Genomic DNA, 19,171 nt, shown 5'->3' on the forward strand with positions numbered 1-19,171 from the left:
ATTTCACAAATGTCTTTTTGCTGGCTCTGCCATGATGAACATCTTGATTCAGACACTACTGGGACGCTAGTGCAGATCTGGCAAGGCTGGTTTTCTGCTAGGAGACGGTAGGGGGAGCAGGGAAAGCCACTAGTCTCGCCACAACAGGTCATTTAACCATCACAATGATTTCTAAACTGTTTTAAGTTGAAAATGTTGCATAGGGGGCCTTTAAGATATTGTCAGGGTCGAGAAAGGTCATACAAGATGATCTAACAAGTATTGATTTGTTGTTAAATCCAGTGGATACTTAACCAATCTTATCAGACGCATTGGAAGACAGGAGGTGAGCTTGGGCTCGCCAGTGTGTTAATAGCCAGAACTGCACAAATCCCTTTATGATTATGCCGGGATCCTCAGAGGTACTTCATGGAGTTTAGTGGATCATTTCTGAGTAACAACCCCTGTGGCTCTTTAGAAGTAATGTCCAGATGTTCAAGATTTCCTTTATAGCAGAGTTCTATGATTTGCTATTTTAGAAATTGGATTTTAGTTAGCAAGTTGTGCACACACTGGTAAATAAATGATCACGTAGAGTTGCTGAAATGAAGCAATACGGACCTAAAATATTCAAAGGGAATTGTCATGTATGAAGTCTCAATGTGGCCATGCTAGGGGTGTAACAGTACACAAAAAGTCCGGCTCCGTGTGTCTCGGTTTTGAAGTGACGGTTCGGTTAATTTCGGTACAGTAAGCCTGTAGGTACCTTTACACCCCTAGCTTGTGCATATGATAAACACTACAGAGGCTTTTGCAATTAATATTAAATGACAACATATTTCAGAGGCATTGCAAGAGTTCTACATAAATATTTAGACCATTTGAAACTGGTATCTCAATAATCATAATTACCACACACTTATAAAGATCAGAGATGCTGGAGTTTTAATAATGATGCAGCATGAAGATATTTTAACAACAGAGATAACCGAACGTGTCGATTTGGTGCCAAACTTCTGGGAGGACATTTCGTTTCAAGTTACTCAGGACAATGTTCTGATGGAACATACCACTTTCACAGATCCTTACATCTGACCATCATGAAAGAGAAGAGAATCACATTCTTTCTTGCGTCAATATCAACGCGACCTGTTTGAATTTTAGTATCATTTGTTTTTATTACTATGATTGAATCGATCATAACCATCATCTCTGCACAAAAAAAATTATACATGTTCACACCCCCGTACTCTCTCACCCTTGCCATTTTCAGAGTCTGACACAGAAATCATTGAAAAATTACAGCAATGAAAAATTTTGAAATAAAAATCAACCCTGAAGAAAATAATATTAATAATAACAATAATATAACAATACGATTCCCAGCACCATAGACAACGATCATTTGAGAGTACAACAAAAAAAAATATGTATTGAAAATAAAAACAGAAAGATCATCAGAGAAGATATAAAATATACAGTTGTGCACAGGTACCCCGAAACTGCTGACTGATAGGCAGGTAGCCTACCCCTCCCCCCACCCAACTATAATCTCTGACAGGTCATTTCTGAACCTCCCCCTTTACCTCTGAATTAGAGGGTGATGCATGCATGTACAGATAACTGAACACGTACACAACCGCACACGAAATCCATCGCTTCCACACACACTCTCTCACACACACACACACACACAGTCACCAATCACCCCTCCCATTCTCTCTTCTGTGCTTATATCCCTGCCAGTCTATACTGTCTATTTTTTCCAACATCACACCAAAACTAGATCAATAAAATATTGTAGAAAAACAAAAACAATATAATCAAAAGAAGTGACCAGTAGTAAAGTGATCTAATCTTGATGCTTGGTACTTTTCACTGTGGTCTTCTCACTATTCTCATACAATCAGTATGTGTATAGATATGTCTGACAAAACAGGTCTTTGGGTTGCAGGCGTCCCAGTCCTCTCACTTTCTCTTACACACACACGTGGCAAACTCCCTCTTTTTCTTTCTCTCTTTCTCGTTCACACACACACACACACACACACACACACACACACACACACACACGCACGCACGCAACCTCAGATTTTCTTTCATAAAAATACAATTACAGCAAAATGTGATATAATAACAACAATAATAATCAACAACATTAATGCTGATGACAGCTGGGCATCCATTGCACTGGAAGGCAGAGCACAAGCTTCATTCTCCTGGGGGAGCTGGAGAGCCCAAGGCTGAGAGGCCTACGGAGATGAAGCCGACGGGCACGGACTCTTGGAAGATAAGTGTCAAGTCTTGAGCCCTCTAGTCACTAGTCCTTTCGAAGGGATTCCTGGGTTTTGGGGGGGGTCAAGTGACCAGCAAAGGGCTGTGAGCTGTACAGACATGGCGATGGAGATGCAAGAGTTTAAGGATGATGGTTTCTCCCTCCCCTCTCGTCTTTGTTTTTCGTGCGAGGAGAGGCAAGATGGAGACGTTTTAATTTTGTTTTGTGTCCTTTTTGTTTTACCACTTCGGACATTCTCTTCAGAGGTGATAATGGTGGTGGTGGTGGTGATACAACCCTTCCAAAACAATCTAAATGATCACTGTAATAATTGCTTCTCAAGAACAACAGACCACAAATCACCAATCATCCATAATACTATGAAATACATTCTGATTCTTGCTCAACTCATCTTATTAACAAAATGAAATAAAAGGCAAAATAAACTGAACTCTAGAGATCCAGTGAAACCAGCAGACAGAGCTAAAAGAAAAAAAACACACACAAAGTAGACAAACTAAATCACCTTCCTTGTGCTCACACAATCTGAAGGTGATTGGGTGTTTTGGCGATCTGGTGGTGTGGGAGTGAAAGTGTGTGTGTCAGTGTGTGTGCGTGCACGCGAAAGTGTGTGTGTCAGTTTGTGTGCGGGACAGCGAAGGCAGAGATGGGGGAAGGCAGATGGCCTTCTGCTTGGCTTGCTCCACGTGCTCTCGCAGCGATGCCCAAACAACCCTCGGCCACTGATAAGCGTGTCGAGATCACACGAGGACATTCGCAGCAATGAGGCGTTACAGTCTGTGGGAGGGCTTCAGGTGAGGTGCTCCAGGGTGGGGAGGGGGTAAAGACACGCAGGACGTCCGGCGGGGTCCGCTGTTGCCATCCTCGTGCCCTCCTCCATTCTCACCCGACATACACCCATGTAGTGATTCTATGCCCAAGTGCAGGCCTGAGCTCAAGGACGACAAAAAAAAAAACAAAAAAAAAAAAAACATTGCAGAAATGAGGAAAATATACAAAATAATTTCTTGGGGGCTCAAAAAAGGAACAGACAGGGAGGGAGAAGACAAAAAAAAAAAAAAAAAAAAACTCGGATTGTATGTTAAGGACCCACCAACAAATCGCTATTTTTCGTTCAATGCTGCTTCAGATGGGGTTTTCAGACTAACTATACACCATATTCCTATCCTCTTCTCATACACAAAAATTGTCAGAGAAAAGTCAGCTGTTGCACTCACTACTTCTCTGTGCAACAGCAGTGCTGCTCTTTGCTTCACAGCCTGCTTGTTCAGTTTTTCCTATCCACTCAGGCATTAAACCCTCTCCATCCCTCCCTCCCTCCACTCATCCATCCCTCGTTCCGTGCCCTCCATCACCCCTCCTCCTCCTCCTCCTCCTCCTCCTCCTCACAGCTTGAGCTCGTTGGCGATCTTGGAGGCAATGTTCTTGAAGGCGATGGATGTGCCCGAGATACGCTTAAAGCGCACGCCGTTGAGGGAGAGTCGCGGCAGCTTGCACACCTCCATCTCCCACTGGACAAAGTCGTCGCGCGCCGGGTTGCCGGCCACGCACAGCAGCATGAAGCGCTCGCGCAGCTCGTACTCGCAGCTGTTGGCGTCCAGCACCTTGCGGATCTCCTTCATCATCTCACCGGGCTCCATGGACGACGTGGTCTTCATGCTCCAGGTGAAGCGCAGCGAGCGCGGCTTGGCCTGGTCCTTGAGCGTGCCCATGCCCCCGCCGCCTCCGACTCCTCCGCTGCCCGGCGGGCCGGCCGAGGTCGGGGCCAGTGAAGAAACTGGTGGCGGGGTGCCGCTGCCTGGGGACGAGGAGCTGAAGGAGTCCTTGTTCTCGTCGCCCGCAGAGCCCAGAGTGCCACCTCCTCCGCCCTTCTCAGACTTATCCACCGTACTGCTGAGCATGGACCTGCAGACCAGAGGGGGATGATTTTAGAGAGGAGAGGAGGGAGGGATGGGAAAGAGAGGAAGAATGGAAGACAGGTGAGAGAGGCAGGTAAGGGGTATGAGAGAGGTAGAGACAGAGAGGTAGAGTGAGAGAGGTAGAGACGGAGAGGTAGAGAAACAGAGGCAGTCAAAATGATTGGAGAGGAGAAAGATTAATGTGAATTATGGAGAACCTGAGGCATGAGTGAGTTAACAGTGTGTGTGTGTGTGTAACTAAGCCATCTGCTCTTTTCTACAAAATGACCTAAGCTGCAAAGCCACTTACTTGTGGAGAACTGCGGTCTAACAAAGGAAGCCAAGACATGTTTCCGTTTTTGTAATTCGCTTTAGATAGAAGTGCCAGCTACATGACTAAATGACTTGGACTAGCAAATGCAACATGAGGAATTAAGATTTCTGACAACTATTGGTTATAATTGGGTGGCAAAAAACAACAACTAAAGACTGTAAAAACTGTTGCCACACAAACTCAATGTTTAAATTGTTTCTCAGCTGAGTGCTTTCAAGTGTGTCTGTGACCACTAATGGTCAGAGTTGAAGCCAGAACATTGCCCTGAACAACAGACATGTTAATCTAAGGAACAGACATGTTTCTGTTTATCTGAGCAGACAGCTTCTTCCAGTGTGTACATCTTGCATGCATGTCAGCCACTGAATGACAGGGAGATATACACACAAGTAGAAATCAAGGAAAATTCTAGAATTTCATGTTACACACACACTCGCACAAACTTTATTTTCAACAATTGGACGTTATGGACCAGAGCTGCGTGCACGTATCCAGTCAATTCATGTTATAATTCATTCACAGTTGAGTTCATAGTCACCCTTCACCTGGATTCTATTAAAAGTTCAATTATCAGCTCTCTCTCGCACTCTCTCTCTCTCTCAGCCAATCACGGCTCCCAGACCCAATCTAGTGATTTCGCCTGATTTCAGGCTGGTTTTCCTGGAGAAGGACATGCTTGCTAGATTGTTTGTTTCTCACCTGCTCCCTTCCTCCCGACCCTCTGCCTCATACGGACTCCTTGAGAAAAATTGGCAGAAGTTTAGTGTCAGGGTTTGTCCACTGCCACCATTCGTGAGGGAAGGTGGAGGAGTCTACCACTACGGGCTTTCAGAGACATCCACCACCACCATCACCAACACCACACGCAAACCTCGCCCTCCAAAATTCCATTCCACAAGTGAACCTCCAGGCCATACGAGTTTGCCTAAACGTTTTGTTTGAACTGGGTCGTCTGCACAGCTCTGGCGATAATAATGACGTTACTTCAGACTCCACAATGCACTGCCTGCTATTGCTACAGCAGTAGACCCATTCGCCACGGTCAGATCTGTGGGGAATGTACTTTTTAAATGCTTTAAAAAAAAAAAAGGCAAAATGTCATGCAAAAAAAAAAGTTTTCAAACCAAAAGCACTGGCCTCGGGAGTAATGGAATACAATAGAATGCAGTTCTGAAATTTTGCCAGATTGTGACAGTTTGATGGAAATGGAAATAGAATGAGATGGTCTGGAGGAGACGATGATGTAGAATGGAATGGGAGGGGAGGTTGGACCGTGACTCAGGCATCTGTAGCAGGAGACCGTTAAGTCCCCACGGCTACTGATCTAACCAAGGCAGACTGACAGGACGTAAGGCGTGAAGCCACACAGACACTTAAACAAAGGCACATAAGAAAGCACATGCACTCACACATACAGGGAAATCAAACTCAACAGCAAGACAGCATTGAAACAAGTGCAACTGGCAATGCTTGGAGAAGTCTGTGGTCAGGGAGAGATAAACATCCTAGCATGGGTTAGACATCCAAGCCAGCTCTCTAAACTCCAAATGGAAACGATTGAAGGAAACACAAATTGAGGTGTTTTTTTTTTTTTTTTCCAAACATGAAACACAAACACTGACTGACAGATTTAAAACCAAACTAACTAGGTGGACCACAGCCCACATACATGGGCACACTAATGCACAAAGCTAAACAATTAAGGGTTCATTAGGGTTGACATAAAGGACGACTGGGCCAAACATCCAAGCTTATATGTTTCTGTTCCCCTCCAAAGACTATTTGCCCCTAAATACTGAACATTTTGTTCCTAACATGGTGTATCAACATGTCTATTACATTCCATGATGACAAACCACTGCTGAGGTAGGGTTGTTGAAATGGGATCACGTTTACGGTCATATAACAGAATCTCTTGAAAAGTCTGAGTTAAATAGTTGCTCTTGGGGTTGAAGCATTTGAGACATTCTAGCTTACCATTTTAAGGTGCCACACTTAAGTAATTTCAAATGTCTATTTCTGATAACTGTCTTCAGCTGGTTCAATAATGGATACTTGGAAAAGTATTAAATATTCTAAAGATGTCTTTTCTGGTTTGAAAGACTGAGACTGTGTCTCAAACCGCATACTTCCGTCAATACACTGCTAGTATGCACTGAGAGCTTCCGTCCATAGTGGCAACTTTTCAATGGTTAGTATTGTCCCAATATCTGCACTATATCCTTAAACTAAGTATTTGAAGTAGGCGGTTTTAGACACAGCTACTATAAAAATTTACTTGAAGTTGTGAAAAGAGCGCATCAACAAGAAATGTGTTGTTTTTGTTCTTCTCTTTTAACTATTAATTAACATTAATTCCAACTCTATACAGAGGACCTGTAACAACATTCTTTGTTCATATTTATCATCCTAAAAAGACCCACTTTTAGCAGTGTGGCAAACAAAATAATAAGATGTAGAAGCCAATAAAGGCTGTGAAATACTGGCAATAATGGTGAAAGCCAATGGTCTGAGTCACGTCATGCGCATAGCAAAATAGGGAATGCAACTACGCCCCCTGTTGGAATCCAGAAGCATTACCTGATGAACACAACTACCACCAGACTGTGAAAACAGTCATGTTTAACAGTTATTTAGGACAATGCTTTGCTTTAATCTCAAAGTGAACTTGTTAAAAGCGAGTGCAGAGAGTGCAGATGCACTCATTTATGTAAACTCTGTCAGTAGGTTTCACCTGAGCCTGGATTACAGATACATCAGTACACTGTGAGTCATGGATGGGTTTCTCCCAGCCAGAGCACATCCATGGGCTTAACAGTGTGGAAGTGTGCGCGCGTGAGAGGGCCTTTTAGTACTGCAGCAGATCCCAAAGCTGTCCAGTTGATGCCATGTTAAAAAGAACGAGGAGGAGGAGGAAGAGGGGTACACCTCCTGAAAGTCTGCAATGGCTGGAAAACGCAGAGCTGTTTGTTCATCACCTCTCCATGTCCTCTTAGGACCTCCGACATTTTTTAATTATTATTATTTTTTTTTTTTAAAGGAATTCAATCTACCTAAAAGGGCTGCATTTAGATGCAGCATAACATTTATTGGATAATACATGCTCATAAATGGGACTGAGGACATTCCTGGGGGTAAATAGAGGTTATCACCACATCATAAATTTCAGCCTGGTCTGCATTTAACAAAACAAAAAAACACCATCACCCAATTCCGACTGTTTAGATCCCCCATACCTCGAGTCGGCAACAGAAATGTCATTTTGTACCCCAAAAAAGGGGTCGCACAAACCAGAGGAGGACTTTAAACCAAGTCACACACCACACTGATGCCCAGAGGATGAGGCTTCCTCAGGTCTGTAAGACGAAGGACTGAAAAGGAGGAGAGGGAGGGGCGATGGATGGAGAGGACAGGGAGAGTCCAGTCTGGATGTTAGGGTACACATGGTGGATGAATAAATAGTAAGGGAGGTGGGCGAGAGGGTTGTTAGTGCTGGCATCACAAATAAAAAGGCAACAAAAGGAGGCCAAACCACAGTGGATAACATAAAAGGGATCAATAAAGCAAGAGAGATCACGACCAAAAAAAAAAAAAAAAATGAATGAGAAACAAAAAGCTGCACGAAACACCAAAAAGGGGAGGAGTCAACTTTTAAAATAAAAAGTCTCATAAGAGAGGGGGTTATATCGTTGTCATTTGCCTACCTTCTGGGGAATCTGAATGACAGATTTCTATAAAAACAAATAAAAAAATAAAAAAAGAAATAAATGAAAATATCAATTAAAAAGTAAAATAAAAGAATAATAACAGTATTGTGCTTCTGTGTAGGTATCAAGACAATTGCTAACAAAAAGCATACTCAAAACCATATCACTGTCACCACTGGTAGGAAACTCATTACATAACAACTCCTATTTGTTAAACCTCCTGTATTGGCTGATAACATGTAGAGATATTAGACTGTAAAGTTTAAGCAGGAAATGCCCTTTTAAAACACAAACATCAACACAATGGAAAAGCAGAGAGAATGTGATGGGACAGGCTGTAAATTAGGGTGTGAAGAGAAACACTTCAAATTAAAAGTCTGTCGGTCACTCTCTCTGTGCCCGTTTTTCTTTCGGTCTCTCTCACACACACAAGTAATCACACACACATACTTCAGAGATGTAGGGTTTGACTTTTACCCAACTTTCCGCAGTTTGGAAAGTGTGTACATATTCAAATATGTCCACTGACTTTGGGTGCTATTGTTTTGGCCTTGTGATTATCTGATTCTCTGAGATAGTGTGTGTGTTTTTTTCTAGAAACTTCAGTAATAAAACCTATTAGATATTAACTATCAGTACTACTAAGTAAACACAGAGTGTTTTGTGTGTGTCTGTGTGTATGAGTGTGTATGTCAGCCACTACACTACACTAGTCTGCCTCCAGCATGATAGGCTGAGGTCAGGCCGTGAAGCCGCGTGGAAACACTGGTGTTGCCGTGACACCGGCTGAAATGTGACGCCTGGCAGGCAGTGAACCATCCCCCAGTCTCTGCCCGCACGCTGCAACACTGGCAAGATCGCGCCAAGGTGTCCCTGCCACGGGTATTTATAGTGCCACTGCAAAGCAATACCTCCGCAGTCACCATGGTTACCACAGAGGTGCAGCACTGTGAAAGCGAGTACACTTTTCCAGAGTGTAGCGCAGCACTTAGAGATGATGAAAGGGTTGCATGTTGGTGTTGGATAGGTAGGTGGATAAGTCTAGAGATAGTTACATGTGTGAACAGAATATGTATGTATGCACATCAGGTTCCTGATATGGATGATCTTGAGACAGTTAGTGATGCAAAAAAAGTCTTCAGAATTTAATGAAGACTATGAAGGTTTTGTTAAAAGTTACAATTTACCACCCTGGTTGTCACACCAAAAAAACATAATTTTCTTGTGAATTCTTGCCCCAGTATGAACACTTTAAATTTTTATATATGATTAATTTCCAAACCACAAAATGTTGTTCCTCCCCAATTGTTGGTTAGGATCAATCTGGAGACCTGATACGTGACACTTCAAAGAAAAGTACCAAAAAATGTACATTTTACATGCAGTCAAATTCAAACAATTCAAAGCTTTTGTGCTTAGGGCTGTGTGTTTGGGAAGGGTTTTGGAGAGAAACCTCCAGTTGAATTTTTGTTTGAATTGATGTATGCGTGTTCACGGAGGGAGTGGGTGAGCCAGAGTGAGTTGTGTGCAAATATCCCGAGCTGGAGGGAGCCGAGTCCTGCCTTCTAGTGTATGTGTGTGTGTGTGTGTGTGTGTGTGTGTGTGTGTGTGTGTGTGTGTGTGTGTGTATCCCTGCATCCCGCCACTGCATGCAACCACAGAGACGTGGCCTGATTATTTACTGAGTGAAGACGTGACCTTGAGTGGACGCACAACACTTTGACTGCATCCCAGAATACACAAGGATGCAGTTAAAACTGGAATGCAAAAGTGCCGAAGTCTGTATAGAAGACCAAAAGGTCAGAAAATTATAACTCATTTTAATTCAGTAGACTTGAGAAAATTACACTTCACACACACACACACACACACACACACAGTAAAACAGATTTCTGTGCAAGCAAGGACCTGACCAGACAAGGCAAGAGGACAGGCAAACACATCACATACACACGCGCACACACACACACACACACACGACGCACCAGCACAAAGCATACAGTTAAAGTCCTATCCCTTACAGCCAGTGGACAGGAGCGGAGGTGTGAGAATGTGTGGCAGATGTCTGTGGTAGAACACTTCCTGCCCTCCTCTCAGTGCATAGCTGAATCTCCCCCAACCACTCAAACCCTTTCAGTTTTCCCACTCCCAGACAGACACTCTCACATCACTGCCTATTCCCCCCCCCCCCCCCCCTCCATCAGGATGCATGTACAGGTATCTACAACACCCCACACCTCCACTTCTACAACGTCCACCATCACCTCCCCTGCACATACACCCATATCCCACATCATAGATACACACTCACCTGCGCACAAACTTGGAGGTGAACTTGCTGAAAATGCCCGAGGCGGCCGGCCTCCTCTGCTGGCTGTTGCCGTGGGAGAGGGATGGCGAGGCGGGCGGCCCGTGGTAGGGCGAGCCCTGCTGGTCGCGCGCCCCCCGGCTGCCCAGCGTGGAAAGTGTTGCGGCTGGCCACCCCTCGTGGGAAGTTGGTACGGTCCCCCGCCGCTGCGCTGCTGATGTTGTGAGCTGAGGGGGATGCGCCAGGAGCCCTTTGTGGGGGGGCACTGTGGGGTAGTTGGGGGGGGGGGGAAATGGGAAACGAGACGTTAGCTCAATGTCCAACAAAAGCATGGCTTGATTTTTAATGCTGGCCGTCTTTCTAACACAGCTTATCAGAGAGCACACGGTCACAACAGACTACAAAGGAGAACTAAAAGGGAGAGCCCCCACCCCAAAAAAAAAAAAGTGTCTGGACCGAGGGCTGCTGGAGTGAGCGAGCGTTTCAGCTGGCATTAACGGCAGTGCTAAGCTGAGCTGCGCCAGCCCTGTCCCTCTGCAGCTGCGTGCCCCTTACATAACGTTCGGGAGTGGAGGGACAAGATGAGCCCATTGTGTCTGACTCAAGCACATAGTGCTTAGGAATCACGCTGCTACGCTGTCCCTCACACGCCCACTCGCACTCAGAAACGAAACTCGGGGAAAAAACACACACACACGAGCCGACAACACAAACACACTCTGGCTTTCTAAGCACATCTGTTCGTCTTTATGTCCACTCCATGGACACCTATGTAAGAGACCTTGGTATGCATTCTATAAATAGAGTCTCCTTTCAGACAGTCACTGCTGCAGCACACCAGCAAAAAGTGTCCTGCTCCGGGCACCTGTTCAAACTGTTCACACAGACCATCCACAAGCACGGGGCAGAACTAGGCACAAAAGTAACAGTTGTCAATCACTTATGTAAGGGAAGTTAATATTTTCACCCTTATTTTATGAATTTATATGCATGTGTTAAACTGTATAATGTTGGCTATACAAAGTCGCACAATTATTAGATATACCTAATAAAAAAAAAAAAAAAATAATAATCATTTGGCATTTTATCTTTGTTTCATGAAAACAATGAAGAAAAACGTTGAAGGAAAGCATTTATTCTGAAAAAGAAAAAATCTTTTAATATTTCTAACAAAAACATATGCAGCACTTAATTGAAGAAAAAACAACTACCTCCACATTAACCTCAGTGCATGATCCCATTCCATAAACTGACACCAGGGCAATAGCTAGTCACATCACACAGGGTGGGTTAAGTGAAATGCTAAGGAAACAAGTCTGGGAGAAGATCCACCTAACACATCACACTTAACTCATCACATCAAACTTCAGTTGGCTGCTGACCACTATTACAAACCTAGACAGATAAGGAGGTCTTAAAAGGCACCTACACACAGATGCAAAGACACACACACAGACACACACACACACACGAGAGCTAGGATGACACCATCACTTGGCCTGGGAGGCTCTAGGCCAAAAACTAGGAATCTGATCTAATCATGGCACGCTCACACATACATCTCCAACACGGCACCCACAACGTCCGACTCCGGAGCACACCGGCCGATGTGTCGCCCTCTGCTCCAGGTCACATGTAACATGCTACCCAGTGCTAGTCTGGAGGCCCAGTCAGGTAACGTGTTACTGAGCTAGCAGCTCCAAATGGTATGTTAACATGGAGAGCATGACCCGGGACACACAGCGGCCTCTATCAGTGTGCTTCTTCTCCTTCTCCTGTCAGATCACTCCATCATGATCATGTTTTGGGTTGTTTGTTTTCACCCCCAATTATTTGTTTTGTACATTTGTTTGTGTAAGGTGTATTGAGACCATGTTGCATGGTGATACTGCACTACAAGCAATTGACTGATTGGAAAATCAGAAAATTGGAGGGTGTTTTATGATTCTGTACAAGGATGCATGTAGAGCTGACGTCATTGTGATATTACGGCTCTAAGAGGTTCAATGCAAAGACTCAGTGTTACTTTGAATTAGATTATCTTCCCAAGCATGCAGGATTTAAGTCCAGTGCAACCCAATATACATGCCCGAGTGTAGGAGAGCCACATGAAGGACTGCGCTTGCTGGTGCACAGGTGCATTTAAACGGTCACATATGCCGTGCCTTATGGTATACGCAGCATATATGATAAATGATCCGAAGGGGGTGATTATGACGATGAAGTGGTTCTGACAGAAGAAGAGGGGGCTCGACTAGGAGGAGAAACAGCCGGAGCGGTTCTGGGTGCATCAGTACCTTCTCTCAAGGGTCCCCAGCCAGGTGCGGAAGAGCCTGAGCTCACTGCATGCAACAGAGCAAGCCTCGACACCGTCAGTCACAACAGCAGTAACAAACACACACACACACACTCTCAACACTGCTAAATCCATAGGCACAGTGACGTCCCCAGAGGCTTTAAACCACAGACTCGGGAGCAATACGACCATGTGACTTGCGGGAATTGTTATTTCACACTAGGATATTGTTCAGAGACCTAGGGCATGTTGCACACACACGTGGACGTGTAGATGTAAATGGACAGTCTATCAAAGTAGTCACAATACAAAGAAGTTCACCATACTTACAGAACGCCATCTTGGTGTTGAGGTTCCCTTGAGTGTGATGAATCATAAGACCGTGTATGTGTGTGTGGTAAGTCATGTAATGTTACCATAGAATAGGAAATGTGTGTGACTGCTTGAGTCTGTTATGGACATGTTAGTGGCAGGATGATGAGGCTTAGTCTGGTAGTTAAGGGAAATGGGAACACAAGTAATTCTCAGAGCTCGATCAATCTGTGTGTGTGAGTGGCTATGTGTGTGTGTGTTTTGACTGGCAGGTAAAAGACACATTTCTCAGTCTATGCATTACATATACAACTCTAAACTGCCCTCCTCTTAAACAAATAAATATTGCCTCTTTCATTCATTGCCCGTTCACTATTGATTGTTTACTATCCATTATTGATTACTGATTGTTTACTTTGCCTGTAGTTGAGTGGCTGAGTGTGTGCGGATGAGACTTGCCTGGGGCGCTGGTGTGTGTGCAGGTCAGTGGGACAGGGGTGTGCGGAGGTGGACTGGGACTTGTGATGTCGGGAGCGTGAGGAGGAGGAGGAGGAGGATGAGGAGGAGGCGGCAGCTGAGAGCACGGGAGGCTGAACCCGGGAGGCGCAGGACCCAGGAGGTTCAGGCTGGGGGAGAGAACCGCACAAACACACACAGACACACACGCACACACACATACACACACACACACAGGCATGTGTGTGTGTGTGGGTGGGTGGGTGTGCGTGAACAGAGTGCAGGGGCAGAGAGGGGACAAAACATGATTAAAAGCTACATTCAGCACACAATGGAAGGCTAAGGGGAGACTGGGGTGGGGGGTGGGTGGAATTGATGGATGGGACAAAGAGAGACAAAGCAAAGGAGAATGCAAATAGAGAGAGAGTTCTACCAAGTACTACTGAGAAGCACCTACAACAGTGTATGGATTAGTAGTGGTGGAATGGAAGGAGAAAAAGACAGAAAGGCAGTGCATGGGGACAGCGTATAAAAAGATAGTTCAGATCAAAATCTGGATTTAGAAGACCAGAGTGTGGACTGTTTGCACGGCTGCTCTACGACATGGATGCGAGAAATCAACATGCAACCTTCGTCTCACTACTGCCAATCTTAGATCTGAACTTATGCAAGACAGGAATGCTGAGAGAAAGAAAGTAAGTGTAAGTAGTCGATTAAAACACAAACAGACAACTAAACAAGGATTAGGCAACAAGAGTGTGATGTTGAAATCACACACACACACGCGGGTTCCTGACGGAAGTGCTGTGTGTTCTCGTGTGAGATTGTGCACTTGACCTCCATCACTCACAGATGGAACTGATCCTTTACAAAACAAACACAACACGGCAAATACACACTTGCGCGTCACGCATGCAAAGATTCACAAAGAATTACAAACAAAAAACACACAGATCGAACAGGCATAGAAATGTGACACGCAAGCAAGGACAAAAAGGAAGGAGTGCAGTGAAGGAAGGAAGGAAGGAAAGGAAAGGCAACAGAAAGAGAGTGGGGATGGGGGGATGGGGAAAGGAGGGGAAGGAACATGAAGCCCACCAAATAGCGCTGGTTAATAATTCAACAACACATGAACTGCACACTGCACACACCAAGGAGCTTGGTGTGGACTTTTAGAGGATGAAGACTAACACAACACCACAACACTGCAGATCGTAGACAATAATAATAATAATAATAATAATTTTTAAAAAAAGTCAGCAGCGTTTGCACGTCACACCTGAAGCTTTTGAAATAAACTGCAATGACCAGGTGCAAAAAGCGCTGCAATTGACCACAGGAAAGAAGGGAATGCTGCTCACAGGAAATCGATTTGTCCAAACTACTCTCGTGTCATTTTTTAAATGGTGGCACAAAAACTATTACACAGCGGCAGAGAAATTGCCCACCAACAATGGAGTGCAAATAACTAAATACTACTAAGCGCCACCATTTGAGACTGGAAAAAATACAATGCAGGACATCAGAATTTAAAAATAACAAAAGTTAAGTCCTGTATATAGGAGTTATAATGAATCATTGGCGGCACTTTCCTGGGAGCAGCTTGACCTTCTCACCAAACCTCTACAAGCCTGGTTATGCATTAGGTTATGCATAAGGCATGACAATAATACATATTACATACAGCACAGGTAAGCATGTACAGGTAAGCATGTATATGTATTATGATGACAGGGGCATTGGCACACCTGGGGGGGGGGGAGCAGTTGAAAGCCACTAGCCAGGAAGACTGGGGAGAATGGAGGGATGGAGGCCATGATTTGCATGTGTGTTTGTTACCATGTGGGGATGAGGAGTGTGTGTGTGTGTGTGTGTGTGTGTGTGGGTTCTGTCTGAGACTGAAGGTCGGGAGGAAAGGAGTGATGGAGGAGTTCACAAGGGACTTCCTCTGCATGCGTCAGATGAGGTGTGTGTGTGTTCATTGTGTGTGTGTGTGTGTGTGTGACAAGGAAACGCTGGGTGTCATTAAAATTTTTCCAGAAATCGATTTCGAAATGACCATAAAACCAACCAATTGCCTTCCATGGGCATCCGCGGTCCACCATGAGTCACTGATCACAACGCTGTGACCTTTATTTGCGAATGGTGAGTGGCTGGTCAATGAGCTGCTAAAAGGGACACATGTCCGAGAGGACAATTCCTCTCGACTGTATAAAGTGAGTGGGAGTGAGTGTGCCCATCACGTACCTGTCTTTGCCATTATGGACCCCGAGCGTGGACCTCTCAGCGATTGGAGAGTTTCGGCTGCGACTCGTGCCAGTAGACAGGATAGAGTTCTGAAGAAGAAGAAGAAGAAGAAGAAGAAGAAGAAGAAGAAGAAGAAGAAGAAGAAGAAGAAGAAGAAGAAGAAGAGAAGAAGAAGAGAAGAAGAAGAAGAAGAAGAAGAAGAAGAAGAAGAAGAAGAAGAAGAAGAAGAAGAAGAAGAAGAAGAAGAAGAAGAAGAAGAAGAAGAAGAAGAAGAAGAAGAAGAAGAAGAAGAAGAAGAAGAAGAAGAAGAAGAAGAAGAAGAAGAAGAAGAAGAAGAAGAAGAAGAAGAAGAAGAAGAAGAAGAAGAAGAAGAAGAAGAAGAAGAAGAAGGAGAAGAAGAAGGAGAAGGAGAAGGAGAAGAAAGAAAGAAGGAGAAGAAAAGAAGAAGAGACACCAAGACAGAGAGGAAGCATCACATAACATTACATTCAATACGTAAATCAACTCAAATGAAAGTGCAGGACAGAACCTGGGTCAGATTACGAGGCAGCAACAATTATATGGGACTGAACAGAAACACACACAGGAACTCTCATTTGGATACTAAATAGAAAAATATGTGCTGTTATCTCATTCGGTGAAAAGTATGAAATCAAATATGATTTAAACATGGATGTACCGGTCCTGGCTGAAAATGTTTTGTTTCTGTTTGTATTTTGCTTAATTTATTGTATAAATCTATATAAGAGCAAACTTCCTTCCAATCTTCCTTTACAAACGAGACTTTAATTCGTAATGGCAAACTGTCCGAATTGTCCAGGAGACATCACATAAAAAAGCAAAAGCTTACGCACTACTCACAGAGGAGGGGGTCGAGCTCTTCTTGTGGTCACTGGGAGTGACAGGACTGGGCGGCACCTTGGCCGAGCTGCTGGAGCCCTTGCGTCCGGTGTCTTCAGTGGTGTGTTTGTTGTCGCCCTGAGCGCGCTTTGAATATGAGCCTGAGACGAGGAAAAAAAAGACAAGAAGAGACAATCAAACCAGCCCTGTGCTCAGAACATTGAATCATTAATTTACATTTATTCGTTTAGCAGAGGCTTTTATCCAAAGCTACTTATATATGTCAATTAGATTACAAGGGCCATTCTTCCCCATAGCAACTCGGGGTTAAGTGCCTTGCTCAAGGGCACAACGGTGGATGCCGGGAATTGAACCCAGAACTTTTCAGGCAACTGCATACTAGCCCAGTCCCTTTAACCACTACACTACCACCATCCCCGCAAATTATCACCACATAATTATTCACTATACAATGCACTATAGCAGTGTTTCTCAAAGTGTGGTCCGGGGACCACTGGTGATCCGCAAGCTATCCCAAGTGGTCCGCAAGCAGACATGGTAAAATATAATATAGATGAGTTGTTTGCAATATTTAACAAATTTGTATGTAAATTCAAACAGTTCTGCAACACTGCTCTATGTAAGCTACGCCAGTTTAAATCATATGAATCCTATGATCCAACAATAAGCAAGGTTGTTCAGTGAGGTCTATTGTGTAATATACTGTTGAAGTGGGTCTACTGTTGTGTTTTTTTTTTTTAATTAAGTGGTCCGTGAGGTTATTTTTTTACTGGTTAAGTGGTCCTTGATCTGAAAATGTTTGAGAAACACTGCACTATAGGATGTAGTTCCCACACTCTCCAAAAGGCGAGTGTGAAGTGTAAAGGTGAAGGAAGCAGGCGCACAGACGAGAGTGACCGCTCACCCTGATCTGTCGCCCTCCGAGGTTTCTGCGCTGACACACTGCGCTGTACTTTGTGAGGCGGCGATGGGGCATTGCTGTTCGTGAGGTCACTTCCTGGCCGGGCCTTCGTTGGCAGGTTGACACTCTCTTCCAACTGTGGGGCAAAAGAGGGAGAGAGGTCAGAGGAATGTGTGTGTGTGTGTATGTGTATGTGTATGTGTGTGTGTGTGTGTGGTTTCTGAGAGGTCAGTAAAGCATGGGCATTTTGGTGAGGGTACCTCTGAGTTTCTGTAGTCCAGCAATAGGAAGGTTGCTGTGACCTCATTGTATTTTTGGTTGACAAGAGCGTCTCTGATTTCCTCCTGGGAAAAGCCCATCTGTATCATCATATCTAGGACAGAAGGAAACAACAAATACACTCAATGATGACATTACAAATAGCTTTCCCCATCATGCTATACCAGTTCTAAATGACACACACATACAAACATGCACAAACACACACACACACACACACACACACCTGTCCTCTTGGGGTCGTTATAGTCGAGCTCAGGCTCTAGATACGGCTTCAGCTCCTCGTCCTCATAACCGACATTCATCCAGCGGTCCTTCATAATTTGCTTTTCAGAGAAGGGAAGGAACAAAAGGAATAAGGAAAGGCACAAAAGTAGAGATGACAAGAACCGATCTGTACATGGTGATTTTGTCAGCAATGCAAAAGCACACTGTATGCATAAAAGCTATGCTATTTTCTGCTGGCTCTATATTGATGTGCATGGTCTCAACAAGGAGCTTGCTTTCTAACAAATCAAGTCTCATTAACCGCAAATGCATGACTGTGTGTGTGTGTGTGTGTATGTATATATAAGACATACTTCCAGGCTGCCTCTCTTAGAGGGGTTGAGAATAAGGAACTTCTTCAGCAGGTTCTCGCAGTCAGTGGACATGTAAAAGGGGATACGATATTTCCCTCTCAGTACACGCTCCCTCAGTTCCTAAGAGAGTATGTAAACGCAAAAACAACTCACTCACAGCAACAACCTACAACAACTCACTCATATGTGACCCGTATAAATAATAAATAAATGCCCCTGCCAAAATCAATTATTATTGACCATCCAACTAGAAAATTTGGGGCGTGGAAGTTAACCGGCAGGTTATGATTGTGCAAGAGTCTGAAGTGCCTGATTGAGGTTGAAGCAAGACTTGTGAGACCTCTTAAAAAGTAAAAATGTTTTGCCTAGATAAGATATAAATGTATTTCAATTTTCTGTGGTCTGTATAGTTCATTTACAAAGTTACAAAAAACAAAATTGTTAAAAAGCACTGATATTGCTTTTTGGAAGGCGAATCCACTTAAAGTAGTAAAGAATACAACCAACACAATCTGTTTACAGGTTGCAGGGGTTATACATGTATAGCAGCAACATGCATGTCAGTTTCTTTATAACAGTTTTATTTGTAACAGAAATAATAAAATAATTTTGCATGAGAAAAAAATAAAAATAAATCACAAGCTGAGGCAGAGAAAAAGACTGGACAACAGGAAAGACAATTGAAAGACAGGAATGTTGGGCACTGATAAATTCAG

The 19,171-nt window shown here is 44.0% G+C and overlaps 1 protein-coding gene across 1 annotated transcript in view; it reads right to left on the reverse strand.

Moving 5' to 3' along the window:
* Window positions 1-898: 898 nt before the first annotated feature.
* The window catches only part of mark2b (MAP/microtubule affinity-regulating kinase 2b), a 40,116-nt gene continuing 21,843 nt past the window's right edge, over window positions 899-19,171 (reverse strand). The window contains 11 exon segments of the mRNA XM_048235830.1: window positions 899-4,180; window positions 5,207-5,245; window positions 8,212-8,238; window positions 10,526-10,663; window positions 10,665-10,787; window positions 15,834-15,922; window positions 16,695-16,834; window positions 17,599-17,731; window positions 17,856-17,968; window positions 18,101-18,200; window positions 18,456-18,575. Of these exon segments, the coding sequence (XP_048091787.1) occupies window positions 3,661-4,180; window positions 5,207-5,245; window positions 8,212-8,238; window positions 10,526-10,663; window positions 10,665-10,787; window positions 15,834-15,922; window positions 16,695-16,834; window positions 17,599-17,731; window positions 17,856-17,968; window positions 18,101-18,200; window positions 18,456-18,575 (1,542 nt within the window). The 3' untranslated portion in view covers window positions 899-3,660.

Source organism: Alosa alosa, chromosome 24 (genome assembly GCF_017589495.1).
Source record: "Alosa alosa isolate M-15738 ecotype Scorff River chromosome 24, AALO_Geno_1.1, whole genome shotgun sequence".
Lineage (NCBI taxonomy): Eukaryota > Metazoa > Chordata > Actinopteri > Clupeiformes > Clupeidae > Alosa > Alosa alosa.